The sequence below is a fragment of the Nothobranchius furzeri genome, chromosome 14, assembly GCF_043380555.1.
Source record: "Nothobranchius furzeri strain GRZ-AD chromosome 14, NfurGRZ-RIMD1, whole genome shotgun sequence".
In the NCBI taxonomy this organism is placed as follows: domain Eukaryota; kingdom Metazoa; phylum Chordata; class Actinopteri; order Cyprinodontiformes; family Nothobranchiidae; genus Nothobranchius; species Nothobranchius furzeri.
Window position 1 is genome coordinate 33,789,180 of NC_091754.1, and position 13,593 is coordinate 33,802,772.

Sequence of the window (13,593 nt, forward strand, 5' to 3'; positions counted from 1 at the left end):
AAAGGGTGGGTTTTATTATTCTGAAAGTGCCCTGCGGTCAGTAAATAAACACACTAGCAGAAAATGAAGTGTCTGATGTGGGCGTGAACCCTTTCTGAAGGCGAGTTTCACAGGAAAAGCTGAGCTAGGAGACGTTCTCGTCCGCCAGAACTCGGTAATAAATCCACTCAGACTCGGAGCAGCTGTAAAGCTATCTCCCTGACTTAGCAGGACCCAGGTCCGGTTCTAGAGACCCCCAGGTGGTCTGGCTCTCAGGTTCTGATCCTGAACGCAGCCTAAACCAAAGCCGTCCGCCGTCAGTGCTGATTATGAACGGGGCTTTGACATTAATCTTTTACACCTGAAAGAAAATCTCCATCACACATGGTTTGTTTACTAAAGCTGAGTTTATCAGAGAAATAAAGCCTGTTGAACACACATTTACATCCTGTCAGGGTTAGGGCTGCAGGAAACAGGAGGTTCAGGCTAAAAAAAAAAAAAAACACGAAGATTTTAAGCCACGGTCAGAACAGCTCTCTCCCTCTTCCTCCTCCTCTTCTTCTTCTCCTCCAATCGGCCCGTGGCGTCAGCGAAGAACATCACGTCCTCTTTGCTCTCGATCTCCCGCTGGAGGAACTGCAGGGCGGCGCTGTTGAAGCCCAACACGTCCTGGAAACAGAGGAGGGGGTGAGGGAATGTCTTAGGATGGATGGACCCGTTCTCCCTGCAGGTGTAAATGGTAAATGGCCTGTATTTGATATAGCGCCTCCTAGAGTCCTGGAACCCCCCAAGGCGCTTTACAACACAATCAGTCATTCACCCATTCACACACACATTCACACACTGGTGGGGATGAGCTACAATGTAGCCACAGCTGCCCTGGGGCGCACTGACAGAGGCGAGGATGCCGAGCACTGGCGCCACCAGTCCCTCAGACCACCACCAGCAGGCAACGTGGGTTAAGTGTCTTGCCCAAGGACACAACAGCGACAGACTGAGTGGGGCTCGAACCTGCAACCTTCCGATTACGGGGCGAGCACTTTACTACTGTGTCACCGTCGCCCAATGTGACTTACTCTGATCTCACACACTTTGCAGAGTGTGTTTGTCCGCAGGTCGTCTATGATGGACAGCATCATCTGGTTACTGCTGATCTGACCAAAATGGATCCTGGAAAAAAAAACTTATTTACCATAAAGTAAAAAAAAAAAGATGTATCCCTCTGTAAACTAAAATAACACGTTTTTATCTGATGAAGAGGAAACGTTTCCTCAAACAGCCATTCAGAGACGAGGCTGACTCACTTGAGGAGGAAAAACAGGCAGCGGCAGACGAGCTCCACCTCCAGGCCCTGCTGGACATAGCTGTTGAACAGCTTCAGCAGCTCGGGGACGTAGTGGAAGGGCAGCACCAGCAGAGAGACCTCCAGCTCGCTGCAGGTCACATCAGAGACGGCAGGTCAACAAACTAACACGGGGAAGGTCGAGTCTGAGGAACATCCTCTTACCTGGACCGGACCTTTTTGATGACGTCCAACACGTAACGGGATGGCTGCAGGAACGGTCAGAATTTTGTTACAAGCAGACGCTCACAAACACACCAGCATTGGTCTACTTACTGTAATGTTGCCATAGGCAACGAGGATGGGGTTGGGTTTGGGCAGAGGCAGCTGCAAAACATCACAAATCACAGCCATGACACCAAAACCTCCTCCAGACCAAAGCAACAGAACAAGAACAGAAGCTTCTGATGCTCTGTGAGCGTCTCTGGATGCCCCAGCTTAGGTAAAACAGGATGTCAGCGGAGGTGGGGGGGGTCACACCTGTATCCTCAGTGAGGTGGTAGTGAAAACACGTCTCTACCTGTTTTCCTGCTGTCTGGCAGAAGTACTCGTGTTCCTCCTTCTTCCTGGTTTCCTCTCTGTACAGTTCCAGAGCCTCCATGATTCTCTCTGCCTGCAAACGCGCCACACCGTAGCATCGTTATTGTTGTAGAAGAAAAAACTCAAAAGAAAATAACTAAACATCTGGAATAGGGCTGCTCGATTATGGCAAAAATAATAATCACGATTATGGTGACTGAAATTGAGATCACGATTATTTAGGACGATTTTTCAATTTATGTTGATTTTATTTGTTTTTATTCAGTCATAAATTGCTCAGGGCACAATCAGGACAAAAATAAGAAACAAGATGATCACTAAAAGAACTCCTGATTCCCAGTATAAAAAGACCAATATACTTATAGCTCATAGTTTATGACCCAAGGGTTTGGTTTAACTCATTTAAGTCTAACTAGTACAGACCCAAATAGCAATATCTTGCAAATACTGTCAGCAAGAATTATACAGTGGCATTTATAACAAATAAATGCAAATTAATTGATGTTCACAAAATGTTGCATAATACGTATTTAGTCGTGTCAAGGTGCTGTAGGAGTGCACTAACACTGTGTCCTGAGAGAGATTAGTTATTATTTATCAGCGTGAGGAACTTATTTCTACCTTATTTATAAACTATTTATTTACAAGTCCATCAGTTAATGTAATAATTGTCCCAACCACAGCTGCACCCCCCACCCCCCAAACCGGTCTCACAGCAATCGGGGCAAGCTGCACGTGTGTTTAGCACGCCGCACGTGCACATTTAGCCATTTTTAGCGGCTCAGGAGTCCGCAGGTGCGGTGTGTGTGTGTCACTCACTCTGGTTAATCCAACAGGGAGCCGGCTCCGAGAGCTGTTTCTTTAGCGACTGACACATCACTACATCATTCCCTTTCCTAATGTCCTGAAGAACGGTCCGGCGCGCAGGCGGAGTGTTTAGCTAACCTGCAGGAAACGTCGACGACAGTTATCCAGAAAGTAGCTAAGGGTTACCAGAGATGTTTCTCAGGTGTTCGCTAGGTACTTTTAAGTTAAAAAGTCAAGAAGGGGGTCTGAAAAGCTGCTAGAAATAGCGTCACAGTCACTAAGTTGTCAACACTGTGGGAGGAGCGCTTCATTTGCAACTCAGGGCAGCGCAAGCGGGAGGAGCAAATAATCGGCTTGTTTTGTTTTTTATAATCGTTCAAAACTCAGATCGTAATCGTGATTAAAATTCGATTAATTGAGCAGCCCTAATCTGGAATCATAAAAATGCCACAAAATGAGTCAATAAAATTCAATTAAATAAAAACGAGAAGACCGTACGGAAACAAAAATAATTCATTTCATTTTATTTATATGGCACCGACGCACGAGAGACGTCTCAAGGCACTTTACTAAGTCAAGAACTGAGCCTGCTTAGTGCATTGGTGCCAGTTTCCTTCATAAGGACCACGAGCAAGCATGTAGCCACAGTGGAGAGGAAAACTCCTCTTAAACAGGAAGTGACCTCCAACTGAACCAGGATCAGTGAGCAGCCGTCCGCCATGGCCCACTGGGGGTTAGGGGAGACTTTTAAACCACCGCTGCTTGTCGTCCACATGAATGTATTATTTAAATGTTATTTAATCAGATGATTCTACTTGCATAAGCATATTTTACTTTGTTTCTGTCATGTTTAAGTAAAATAAATGCCAGAAACACGCGAGATCATCAAAACGTGAGACAGTAACAAAGACTCGTATGTATTAAGTTAAAGCAAAACACACTAAAGGTTTAAAAGCTACACATTTAAATATTATATTGTTGATTTTTGAACTGATCTAAGCTGAAGATTATTTTGTTGTCTCTTTTTGTTTCGGCAGCACCCCGACCCTGATCCTGACCTTCAAGCTAAACCTTCTCGGCAGTGATGGGAATAACAGCGTTCTTTTTTAGGTAACAGAATAATCTAATTAATTACTTTTCCCACTGTTGCAACGCCGTTACCGTTACTGGGGACGTAAGGCTGTGCGTTACTATGTGCTTGTTGAACGTTGAGCAACAGTGTGAGGCTTTCTGACCGCCACACTTCATCTGCAGCCAGGGAGAGAGAGGTGTCGGTAACGCACTTACAAACACGATGATGATTGGCCGGGTGGGCGGAGACCCTCACTGTCTCAGTCACTGCCTGCTGTAGACGCAACAGAGCAGTGATGGGAATAACGTCGTTTAAAATAACCGCGTTAATAAAAAAATATTTCTTTCTGTAACGAGCAAACTAATTAATTACCGTCTTCTTTTAACAAAACAATTGTTTCTGTTACTGATAAGGAAATGTGTGCGTTAAGCAGCGCGGTGTGTTGAAGCTGTCTTCAGCTGATAAGGAGCTAAAGAGGTAGATGTTTTCATCCAAGCGCATCACGACCGTGAAGAACGAAGACGTGATGAATATCTACGGCTGCAGGTGTGGATCTGCAGCCGTGTCCTTCTTAGCGTGACAGCGGGACGTCCCGAAGGTCCGCTCACCTGTTCGCCGCTCAGACGTCCTGATCTTCTACCTTCCTAAATCATCCGGCTGTAACCTGTTTCTGATCATGTCTTTAGTCCCGCTGTAACACTGATGCATCAGTCTCAGACATCATGGAGCTCAGGTGTTATCAGAACTACCTGTGTGTGTGTTTACCACCCAGCTTCAGCTCTTCTGTGTTTGGGTCTGACCCAAGTTAGTAAATGTAAGTCCTCCATCAGGCTTGTGCCTCTTCTAGTGTCATTTTAAAGGATTTTATTTATTTAACCGTTACTAGATTAGCAGCAACAGAAATGCTGCTAAAACACACAATTATGTGAAACTGGAAAAATTAAAATGCTGTGCAAAATTACATTCATTTCTGTAATTTAACTAGACTGAGAGACCATTTAAAGGCTCGGGAAACTTTACAGGTGTTTCGATTAGCAATTTTAAATTTTAGCTGATCGGGGTCTTGTTAAATATCACACAGTGACCTTTTAATAGTCTAGATAAGTGTAATGTTCCTGTTAGTAGTTCCTCCTGTTAAGTACTTATTTATTTAAATTATTCAGGTTTATAAAAAACATTTCTACATACATTTTTTTATGTTCCAGTCATTAGTCATTTATAGTAAATGAAGTAAGTTCAATTAACCCATTTTTCTTGCATTCTTTAATGAAAAAAGTAACTAAGTAGTTGGTAATTAGTTACTTTTATAATCTCGTAACTCAGTTAATAACTGAGTTACTTTTTTGACAATTAGTAACTATAACTAATTACTTTTTTAAAGTTACTTTCCCAACACTGCTTCTCGGTGACTGAACCTACAGCGCTGATGGCAGAAGAGGTGAAGGGCACTCACAGCTTTGACTGTTTCGACGGTCTTCTTCCCAGCTGGAGCCGCTTGTCCTTCAGTCTCTCCTGGAACCTGCAGAAGGAAACGCCGTGCTGCTTAAAGCCCAGCTAAAGGCTGAATGCTGGAGCTGAAAACCCGGAAGAGGAGGATTTCCAAACCCTGCTGAACTCACCACGGGCACATCTCCTTTGGCCATGCTCTCCTCAAACTCTGCTTCTCTCTCCTGGGAACCAAAACAAAAGCTCAGTTAGAGACACTGATTGGGTTACGTGACAAATGCTGTCCCCCTCACCATCTCCCGCTCCTCCTCCAGGATGATGGGCTCCCTGGTTCTCTCCCACAGGCGCAGAGACTTGTCATGGGACGAGGACACCAGGTGGTCTCCGTTTGGGCTGATGGACAGACACCACACCTCCCGATGGTGACCCTTTGGTCCAGAGGGGACAGGTGGAGCGTGTAGGAGAGAAGACATGATGACCCGATGTGATTTTATCAACAAGAACTGAGCTCCAAACATCTGGATCAGCTGACGTCTCAGAATCCTGAGATAAAGAGATTTTAGAGGATTTTCGATGGAGAGGAGCTTCACCTCAAGAGTCTGGATGTGCTCAAACTTGTCGGCGTCCCACTGTTTGATCTTCTTGTCCTTCCCTGCTGTGAAGAACAAATGAGTCTTGGGGACAAACTGGAGGAACATCACGCTGGAAGGAAGGAGAGCGAATCAGGGAAAGGTCCAAAAACGAGACAAAACAAGCAGAAAAAGACAGGTTAGGTCACAGGAAGTAGAGGCGGAAAAAACACGCCAGTTTTCTGTCGGGCCCAGGCGAACGCTGGCCGGTACCTGTCGTCGTGAGCGAACAGCGACCTGTGGCAGTCGCCAAACTCCAAACCCCAGATCTTCACGTTTCTGTCCGCAGAGCCGGTGGCGATGAGCGCGCTGTCCTGCAAACAGGAGACGGGAGGCCGTCGGGATTAGAGGTGCTTTTGTTTCGCTTTCTGATTTATTTTTGGGATTTTATCTGAAACACGTGGAAAACTGTGCCTGAGGCGCCCTCCTTCTCACCAGATAAAGACTTCAAAGTACTCACATGTGAGATGTCCAAGCACAGTACCGGCAGCTTGTGTCCATACAGAGACAGGAAAAACTACAGGAGAGAGACAGAGAGAGGGGCGAGTTAGGCAGCAGGCCTGGTCTCACAGCGACTGCACACACCTCGGCCCACGGTCGTACCTTGAGCGTGTCGGTGTAGAAGATCTTGACGGTGCAGTCCAACAGGGAGACAGCCAGCAGCCTGTGGTCAGGAGACAACTTCACACACAGGACGTCCTCCTCCAGCTGCAGAGTGCGAGTGTGTTTCAGAGTCAGACGCCTGCAGAACAAAACGTCACCGTTGGTTTGGGAGAGGGACGAGAGACGGCGGATCGAGGGATTCAAACCTACTTCTGGCCCGAGCCTTGGTCCTTTATGAGCTCAAACTCCCAGAACTTTACGGTCTTATCTGCACTTCCTGTGACGATCCCTCTCTGCAGGACACAACAGACCATTTAAGTGACTCTTGAAGTGCTGGTGGGACACAGTGAGACAGGCAGCAGAGGTTACCTGGTCTGGGGACAGACACAGGGACCACAGGGCCCCGCTGTGGGCGTCCACCGTCTCCAGAAGACTTCCTGAGGCCAACTCAAAGATCTGCAGCGTCCCGCTCTGACACACAACACCACGTTAACTACAGAGCCACAAAATCCAGTTCAGCGTCCTCCTGATGGGATCGTACCTTTGACCCCAGGATGACCTGCCTGTCTCCGGGAACAAACAGGGAGCAGAGCGCGTACTCACAGGCCATGGTCCGGATCACCTGCAGGGTGGACCTGTGACGGACAGAAGACGTCTCAGAAACTGCAACAGAGTTTAGAAATGCAGACCAACCAAGGAGAAGCCGGCACCTGTTCCAAACTTTGACCGTGTCCCCAGAGGCGGACAGGACAGCGATGTTGTCCGTGCTGAACGCCAGTGTGCGGACGTCGGTTCGGTGGCCGCCGAGCGTCAGCCGAGCCGTCTTATTGGCTGTGGGCTTCTTGTCTGTGATCTTCAGGCTGTAGGTCTCTACGGTGTTGTTCTGCAGCAGCAGCGCCACCTTCAGCTCGCCGCCCGCACACGACAGACAGTCCACCCACCTGAGAGGGGACGGGGGACACACAGGCTTGTTTATCCGTGTCTTTTATCTGTGTGAGACGCTGACACGTGTCCGCACTGACCTGATCTTAGCAGAAGCCTTGATGTTTGTGAGTCTGAGGATCTCATCCTTCAGCGTCCTCTCCACCAACGGCTCCGTCTGCTCACCGGGGCCTTCCTGATCTCTGCAGCAGTGAGACGCGTTTCACTGGGAGACATGTCTGATGTCTTCCTCGTCACCAGTTTTTTTACTCACGCAATCAAAGACGAATAAATCAGAAAACAAAACAACACTCCTGGAGCTCCGGACCGAGCTGAGGATCAGAGACGGAGGCCTCCTCTCTACTCACCTTGCTGCCTTCTTCTTGGCTTTCTTCAGCTTCTTGGTCATTTTTCTTTGCACTTCCTCCTCCGACAGCGCCGAGAAAAGCTCCAGCACCATATCGTTGCCCTGATCCAGAGGTGAAGGATGTCACATCCACTGGTTTATCAGCCCAACACTTGTTATTTTATTTCATCACTTCTGCTCTCGGCTTGGTGTTTAATGAGGAAGACTTTGACACTCACGTGGCAGGCGATGACTCTGGCCTTGGCATCTGTTGCCATGGAGACGACTCTGTCTCTGGCTTCCCTCAGGATGGAGCCAGCCTTCTTACAGCTCAGGATTCGCTGACAAAGCAAGAAACATCAATAAAACACCAACTCAGAGGATGTAGTCACATAGTCATCACTACGAAGGCACCTCCTCAGGACTCTCATCCTCTTCTTTCTCACTGTCCTCCTCCTCCTGCAGAGTTTTCCCCTTCTTCACTTTGGGCTCCCCCTGGGCTTTTCCCTGAAAAGGAAACAGTCAGCGAGGATCAAAACTACTGACGTTGTGTTGTTTACATGTTGGTTTGCATCATTAGGAAGTACAGGGTTTATGCAGGGAACTCAAAATTAAATCTGAGACTTTTTCAAGATTTTTTAAGACCCTCGAAAAATAAAATGAAGACTTTAAATGGTAAGTGGTAAAATGGCCTGTATTTGATATAACACCTTCTAGAGTCCTGGAACCCCCCAAGGCGCTTTACAACACAATCAGTCATTCACCCATTCACACACCCACTCACACACTGGTGGGGATGAGCTACAATGTAGCCACAGCTGCCCTGGGGTGCACTGTCCCGTTTGTTTGCAATGAACATTAACAAACACTCTTTATAATATCCACGGTCCGCGTCGCACAACTTCCTAAAAGCTTACGTAGTTTACGGTTTTAACGTAGCATCTTCTTCTTTTATGCCAATTCAGGATGTACAGACGCAACAAAGTGCAACACTGCCCCCTGGGGTCACAAGTTGTGATGGGTTGCAGAATCTGGTGTAACACCGGCTACCGCAGCGTGTTTTTCCCTAGCGGTCTCCGTGACTGTGATTGGTCAAATGGCGACTCGTGACCCACTAACAAAGATGGTTTGTGAAGAGGATGAACACTCCTCGTTTTTCTGAAGCTGATTCTTATAAAGAGCGACTGAAACCCGACCAAAGACTCACCTTTTTGGTTTCATAAATGGCAATTTTTGTTGAAAAGTGTCAATTTGCAAGGAAGAGACGAACGTGTTTTAAATTCACGTCAACATGAACCAAATTTAAGACTTTACTAAATCGATTTAAGACTTTTTTAAAGACTTTCAAGAGTCTTAATTTCCCTTTCATCAAATTCAAGACTTTTAAGACTTTTTAAGACCCTGCAGATACCCTGCAGTAGAAACCCCTCCTTCAGTTCAACAAGGTTTGATTTTCATCCATTTTATGGTTTCATTTCCAGTCCCAGTCGTTCAGCAGGTCCCTCACCTGGTCCAGGTAGCTGATGTCCCAGGATCGGAGCTCACTGTCAGCGGAGCCTGTCAGCAGCCGGTTCTGCTGGTTCAGCAGGACCATGCCCCACACCTATCAGGAAAACACACCGAGTCACCCCACACACACACACTACTTCATGAATACAGCAACGTCCACAAAAACATATAATAAGAACTAAATAAGTGATGACATCAGAGCAGCTGCTTTATTAACCAGCAGCTTTTCTGCAGGAGCAGCAGGAAGTCTGACCTCACTGCGATGGCCCACCATGGTCTTAAAGCAGTGCTGGGTGTCCAGATCCCACCACTTCACAAAACTGTCCTTGGAGCTGAGAACAAACACAGAAACACACACAGCTTAGTTGTGTAATAACTGAAATAATGAGTTTCACAGGATCGGTTATTATTCTTTGAAGCTAGAGCTAACATGACGCGTTTAGGTACCAGCATCATAACGTACCTGTGCACCACAGTCACAATCTCAGGTCCTGCTGTGATGCCAGACTCAACGTTAACGGTACCTGACACACAGCGATCCACCAACCACAATGGTTCTTAGGCCCCGTCCACACGTAGCCGGGGATCTGCCAAAACGTAGATATTTTCCTACGTTTTGGCCTGTCATCCACACGAAAACTTGAGTTTTTTTCACACGAAAACAAATCTTTTTAAAAACTCCGGCCACAGTGAAGATCTGTGTTTTCTCCGTTTTGGGTGTCTGCGTGTGGACGGACAAACCCAGAGTTTTAAGGTCCGCAACGTCACTTTCCGCGACAAAAAATGCCGACATCACGTGTGCGACCTGTGTTTACACTAGCCGGCATCATGGAAGCCCTCAGAGCTGCGCTCTGTCACTACCCGATCCATCAATTGTCCAAGCGCTTTCTGTTTGTTTTTGCAAGCAGAATTACTGCTCCTTGCGGAAGACCACAGACGAAGGACGAGGTTAAGAATGGGGGGCGTACTGCCGCCTACAGGTCTGGCATGTCCTTAACAACGTATTTATCCGAGTACGTGTGGACAGAGTTTCTTTTTAAAAACGAGGTGGTGTGGATGCAAGTTTTTGGAGGGGCGGATATTCGTTTTTTTTTTTAAAAAACGGCTATGTGTGGACTAGGCCTTAGTCTATGGAAGCTGGCCACAAGATATTGGTTATGAGATTTCGTTGTCTGAATTAAAATTAGGGATGCACCGACACAGATACTGATACCAATATCATATTGGTATTGGTGCAGATACCGATACGATACTGGTATCGGTAAAAGTTAACCAATACCAGGAACCGATACCAATGCTGTTGCTTGAAAATGGCTTCACTGTAACTTGTCATTTCTGTTCACATAATATTTTAGTTTTGTGATGATTTCCATTCATATATTTTACTTTTTATCTACCTCACAGTCTTTTCCTGTTGAAAGCAGAGAAGAAAATAAAATCTGTATTCCAAATCGTAACATTTTTTTGTGTGGTAGAAGTATAGGTAATCAGTATCTGCGAATATTCAGATCCAAGTATCGGTTTGGAAAAAAGTGGTATTGTTGCATCCCTAATTGAAATTGACCGTTTGATGCATCAGTTAACCTCAAACTGAGCTGCAGTTGCTTCAAGCTACATGCGGCACTTCTGGTCAGGGAAGCCGAACCCTTCAGCTGTTCGATCGGTAAGATGCTGATTGAAGCTCACACTTCGGGGTTGGTGCTGTAATAGCTTGAAGCTAATACGAGGATGCTAACCAGAGCCACGATGAAAACACTGATAGAAAATGTTTGAATGAAATCTCTAAGGTGTTCAGTGGTTTTTTATGTTGGACTGTGGATGGAAGACTTGTTATGAACTACTTTATCAGAGGATGTAAAGAGGGAGTTATGTTAGATAGCTTCATTCTGTTGTTGATGTGAGGCACTGAGTTATTCTACGTTTCTGACTGGTTTGCCTAAAGATTTACTGAGTCTACAGTTGTGATTTTATTATGTTGCATAAAAACACTGAATCAACCAGAACAGTGTCTTTTACCACCCGCTGTACGTGAAACACCAACGGGTGAATCGGACGGCAGGCGTGCAGCATAGCTTAAATCCTAATGTGAATATTTGCAGCCATATCAGGAAGCATTGAGTTAAAGGCGATGATACCTTGAGACCAGAAGGTTCCTGTCCTTTAGGAACAAGGCCTGAGTGATGACGTCTTTGTGTCCCCTCAGCCTGTACAGCCCACACTCATTGATGATGTCCCACACAATCACATCTGTGTCCTAAAAGGAGACAGGAACTCTATTAGGAAGCAGATATGCTGGAGCAAATCAGCAGAATTAACCCAAAGGTTACCTTGGACCCGGTGACGAGCCGCGCCCCCAGTGCATCGTAGTTTATCACACTGACAGCTGACTTGTGACCGTTGAAGGAGACGTTGCTTTCGCCACTCAGCAGGCTGAAGATCCTCACCGCTCCATCCTCATAACCCACGGCAATGTGAACTCCATCAGGAGAGGCGCAGAGGAAGCTCACCTCATGCTTCTGACCCTGCAGAATCAGGACCTGGACACAAACACGAGTTTTAGTGGACATCCGGACACTTCATCCGGGTCACAGCAGCCTGGTCTCACCTTCTCTCCTTTTCGAATGTCCCAAATGAAGACGTGTTCACATGCAGCCACGGCCACGTAGCGCCCCCTCTCCCCTCCTCGGAGCGTCACGTATGTGAGGTTGGCCTTCTGGCTGCCGATGACTCCAAACACGGCGCTGGCAGCGTAACGCAGGTACTGTTTGGTCAGACCCATGGCCCGTCTGAAGTGATGTTAAAACACACGTCACACTTCCCCCAGGTTTCTGCGTCTGCTCCTGGATCCAGAAACTCAGATCAGTTCTGATTATTTCTGAAAAAAGATTAGTCCTGTATTAGAGAGGTTAAAAGTCATTCCTGTTTATTTCTGGCAAATAACCAAAGACTTTAATCTGACAGAATAAATGGTTTTAAAATTAATTTTCACCAAGACCAGAGTCACCAGACAGCAGTTTTGTTTGTATTCAGCTCTACGTTTAGCCAAATTAAACACAATTTATAACATTTCCTCCCTTTTACCTTTAACTGAACAGCCTTTACTCTGCTTAAACACATTATAAAGCATTCAGAACATAAAACGTGTTTGAAGTCGGTATTATTCTGGTGCTACGTAGGACGTGTGTTGATTATATGATGTTCACACATGTTTTCAATCATTAGAAGTCAAAACAACAACCGTTTTTGTTATTTTAAACGATATATGTTCGACTCCAGTTGGCGTTCGTTTTGGTACCCTAGACAGTCCGTACGCTCAAACTTTTTAAAGCCTTCAAGCTAAAATGCACAATGCAGGTGATACGATCCGCCCATCCAGGCATAGCAATAACATAAAACAAGCGCGTCCATACGGAGCAGGTCCGGTGTTTTTTGTACCCACGTGGTGATGTTCTGGTCTAAATCCACCACCGCAACAACCAACACAACTTATATTTAAGTGTGTAAAAGTCCTACACACTGTCCACCTTTCTACCATCAACGAAACACCCTCTGGATTAACGTTATCGTGTTCTTACCGAACAACTGCGGTGCTACGAGCTAACTTGCGTCGTTCTCCATGAAATGCTGTCAGATTCAGACCCAACGAATCAACCACCGATTTTTTTTAGGCAACGGTGGGCTCAGTATGGTTGTACTCAGTGCATCGATACTTTATTTGTTATAGTTTTGTAACTTATACGTATCCTCTTATAAAATAATTTTGCGCATTTTTAGCGGAATCGCTGAAATTAACTGATGTGTTTTTCCTCTTCCGTTGCTTTTGCCTGACTAAAATGGCTCATTATTTTCTGTGTCAACTCATAAAATTACTTTTTCTGCGCACTGGCGTCGCAATCATTATATCAGAGGGGGACTTTACTCCACAGACCGCCTCCTCATGGCCTACCAGGACCATATAAACAGTAAACAACAATACCAAACAACAGTGGGGTTCTAAACAAATATGTTTTTCATTAATAAAATTCAGTTCAGCATGTCAGGAGGTCCACAGCATTATTTTCCCCATCTTAAATTAGCTCTTAAAGATAAATTGTGATTAACGATTGATCCCATCTGAAAACAGTGACTCCTTCAGCACCTGCAGACGGATGCTGATGGCTGCAGACATGTAGGGTTTGCTGGTCTATGTGTAGTGGGATTAGTCATCTGCCACCAAGTAATTGGACAACCTATCATTGAGGGAAGGTGCTAATATAAATAGGGCCTGGGGTGGCGCTACCGCAATCTTTGCTTTGGCTCAACTTCCGCTTCCTGGGTGCGACACCGGCTTTGCCGACAGGCGACACAGGCGGCCGCCTGGGCCTGGGCGCCATCTCGTGGATAGGGCGCAAAATAAAAA

The 13,593-nt window shown here is 46.1% G+C and overlaps 1 protein-coding gene across 2 annotated transcripts; it reads right to left on the reverse strand.

Moving 5' to 3' along the window:
- Positions 1-367: 367 nt before the first annotated feature.
- wdr3 (WD repeat domain 3) lies at positions 368-12,886 on the reverse strand. 2 transcript variants are annotated; one of them, XM_015965833.3, is made up of 27 exons: positions 12,770-12,886; positions 11,800-12,069; positions 11,522-11,731; positions 11,330-11,448; positions 9,448-9,526; positions 9,193-9,288; positions 8,100-8,192; positions 7,925-8,026; positions 7,708-7,808; positions 7,441-7,542; positions 7,129-7,359; positions 6,960-7,053; positions 6,788-6,889; positions 6,629-6,711; positions 6,419-6,557; positions 6,276-6,332; positions 6,029-6,129; positions 5,777-5,888; positions 5,480-5,614; positions 5,360-5,410; positions 5,194-5,259; positions 1,842-1,934; positions 1,598-1,648; positions 1,487-1,530; positions 1,284-1,412; positions 1,056-1,149; positions 368-648 (listed from the first exon to the last, which is right to left on the reverse strand). In XM_015965833.3, the coding sequence occupies exons 2-27, from the start codon at positions 11,971-11,973 to the stop codon at positions 493-495; spliced, it is 2,814 nt and encodes a 937-aa protein (XP_015821319.1). In that variant the 5' UTR covers positions 11,974-12,069; positions 12,770-12,886; the 3' UTR covers positions 368-492. The 2 variants fall into 2 exon arrangements, with proteins under 2 accessions (XP_015821319.1, XP_015821320.1); XM_015965834.3 differs by having other exon boundaries at positions 11,800-12,034; positions 12,770-12,835.
- Between the last annotated feature and the right edge of the window lie 707 nt (positions 12,887-13,593).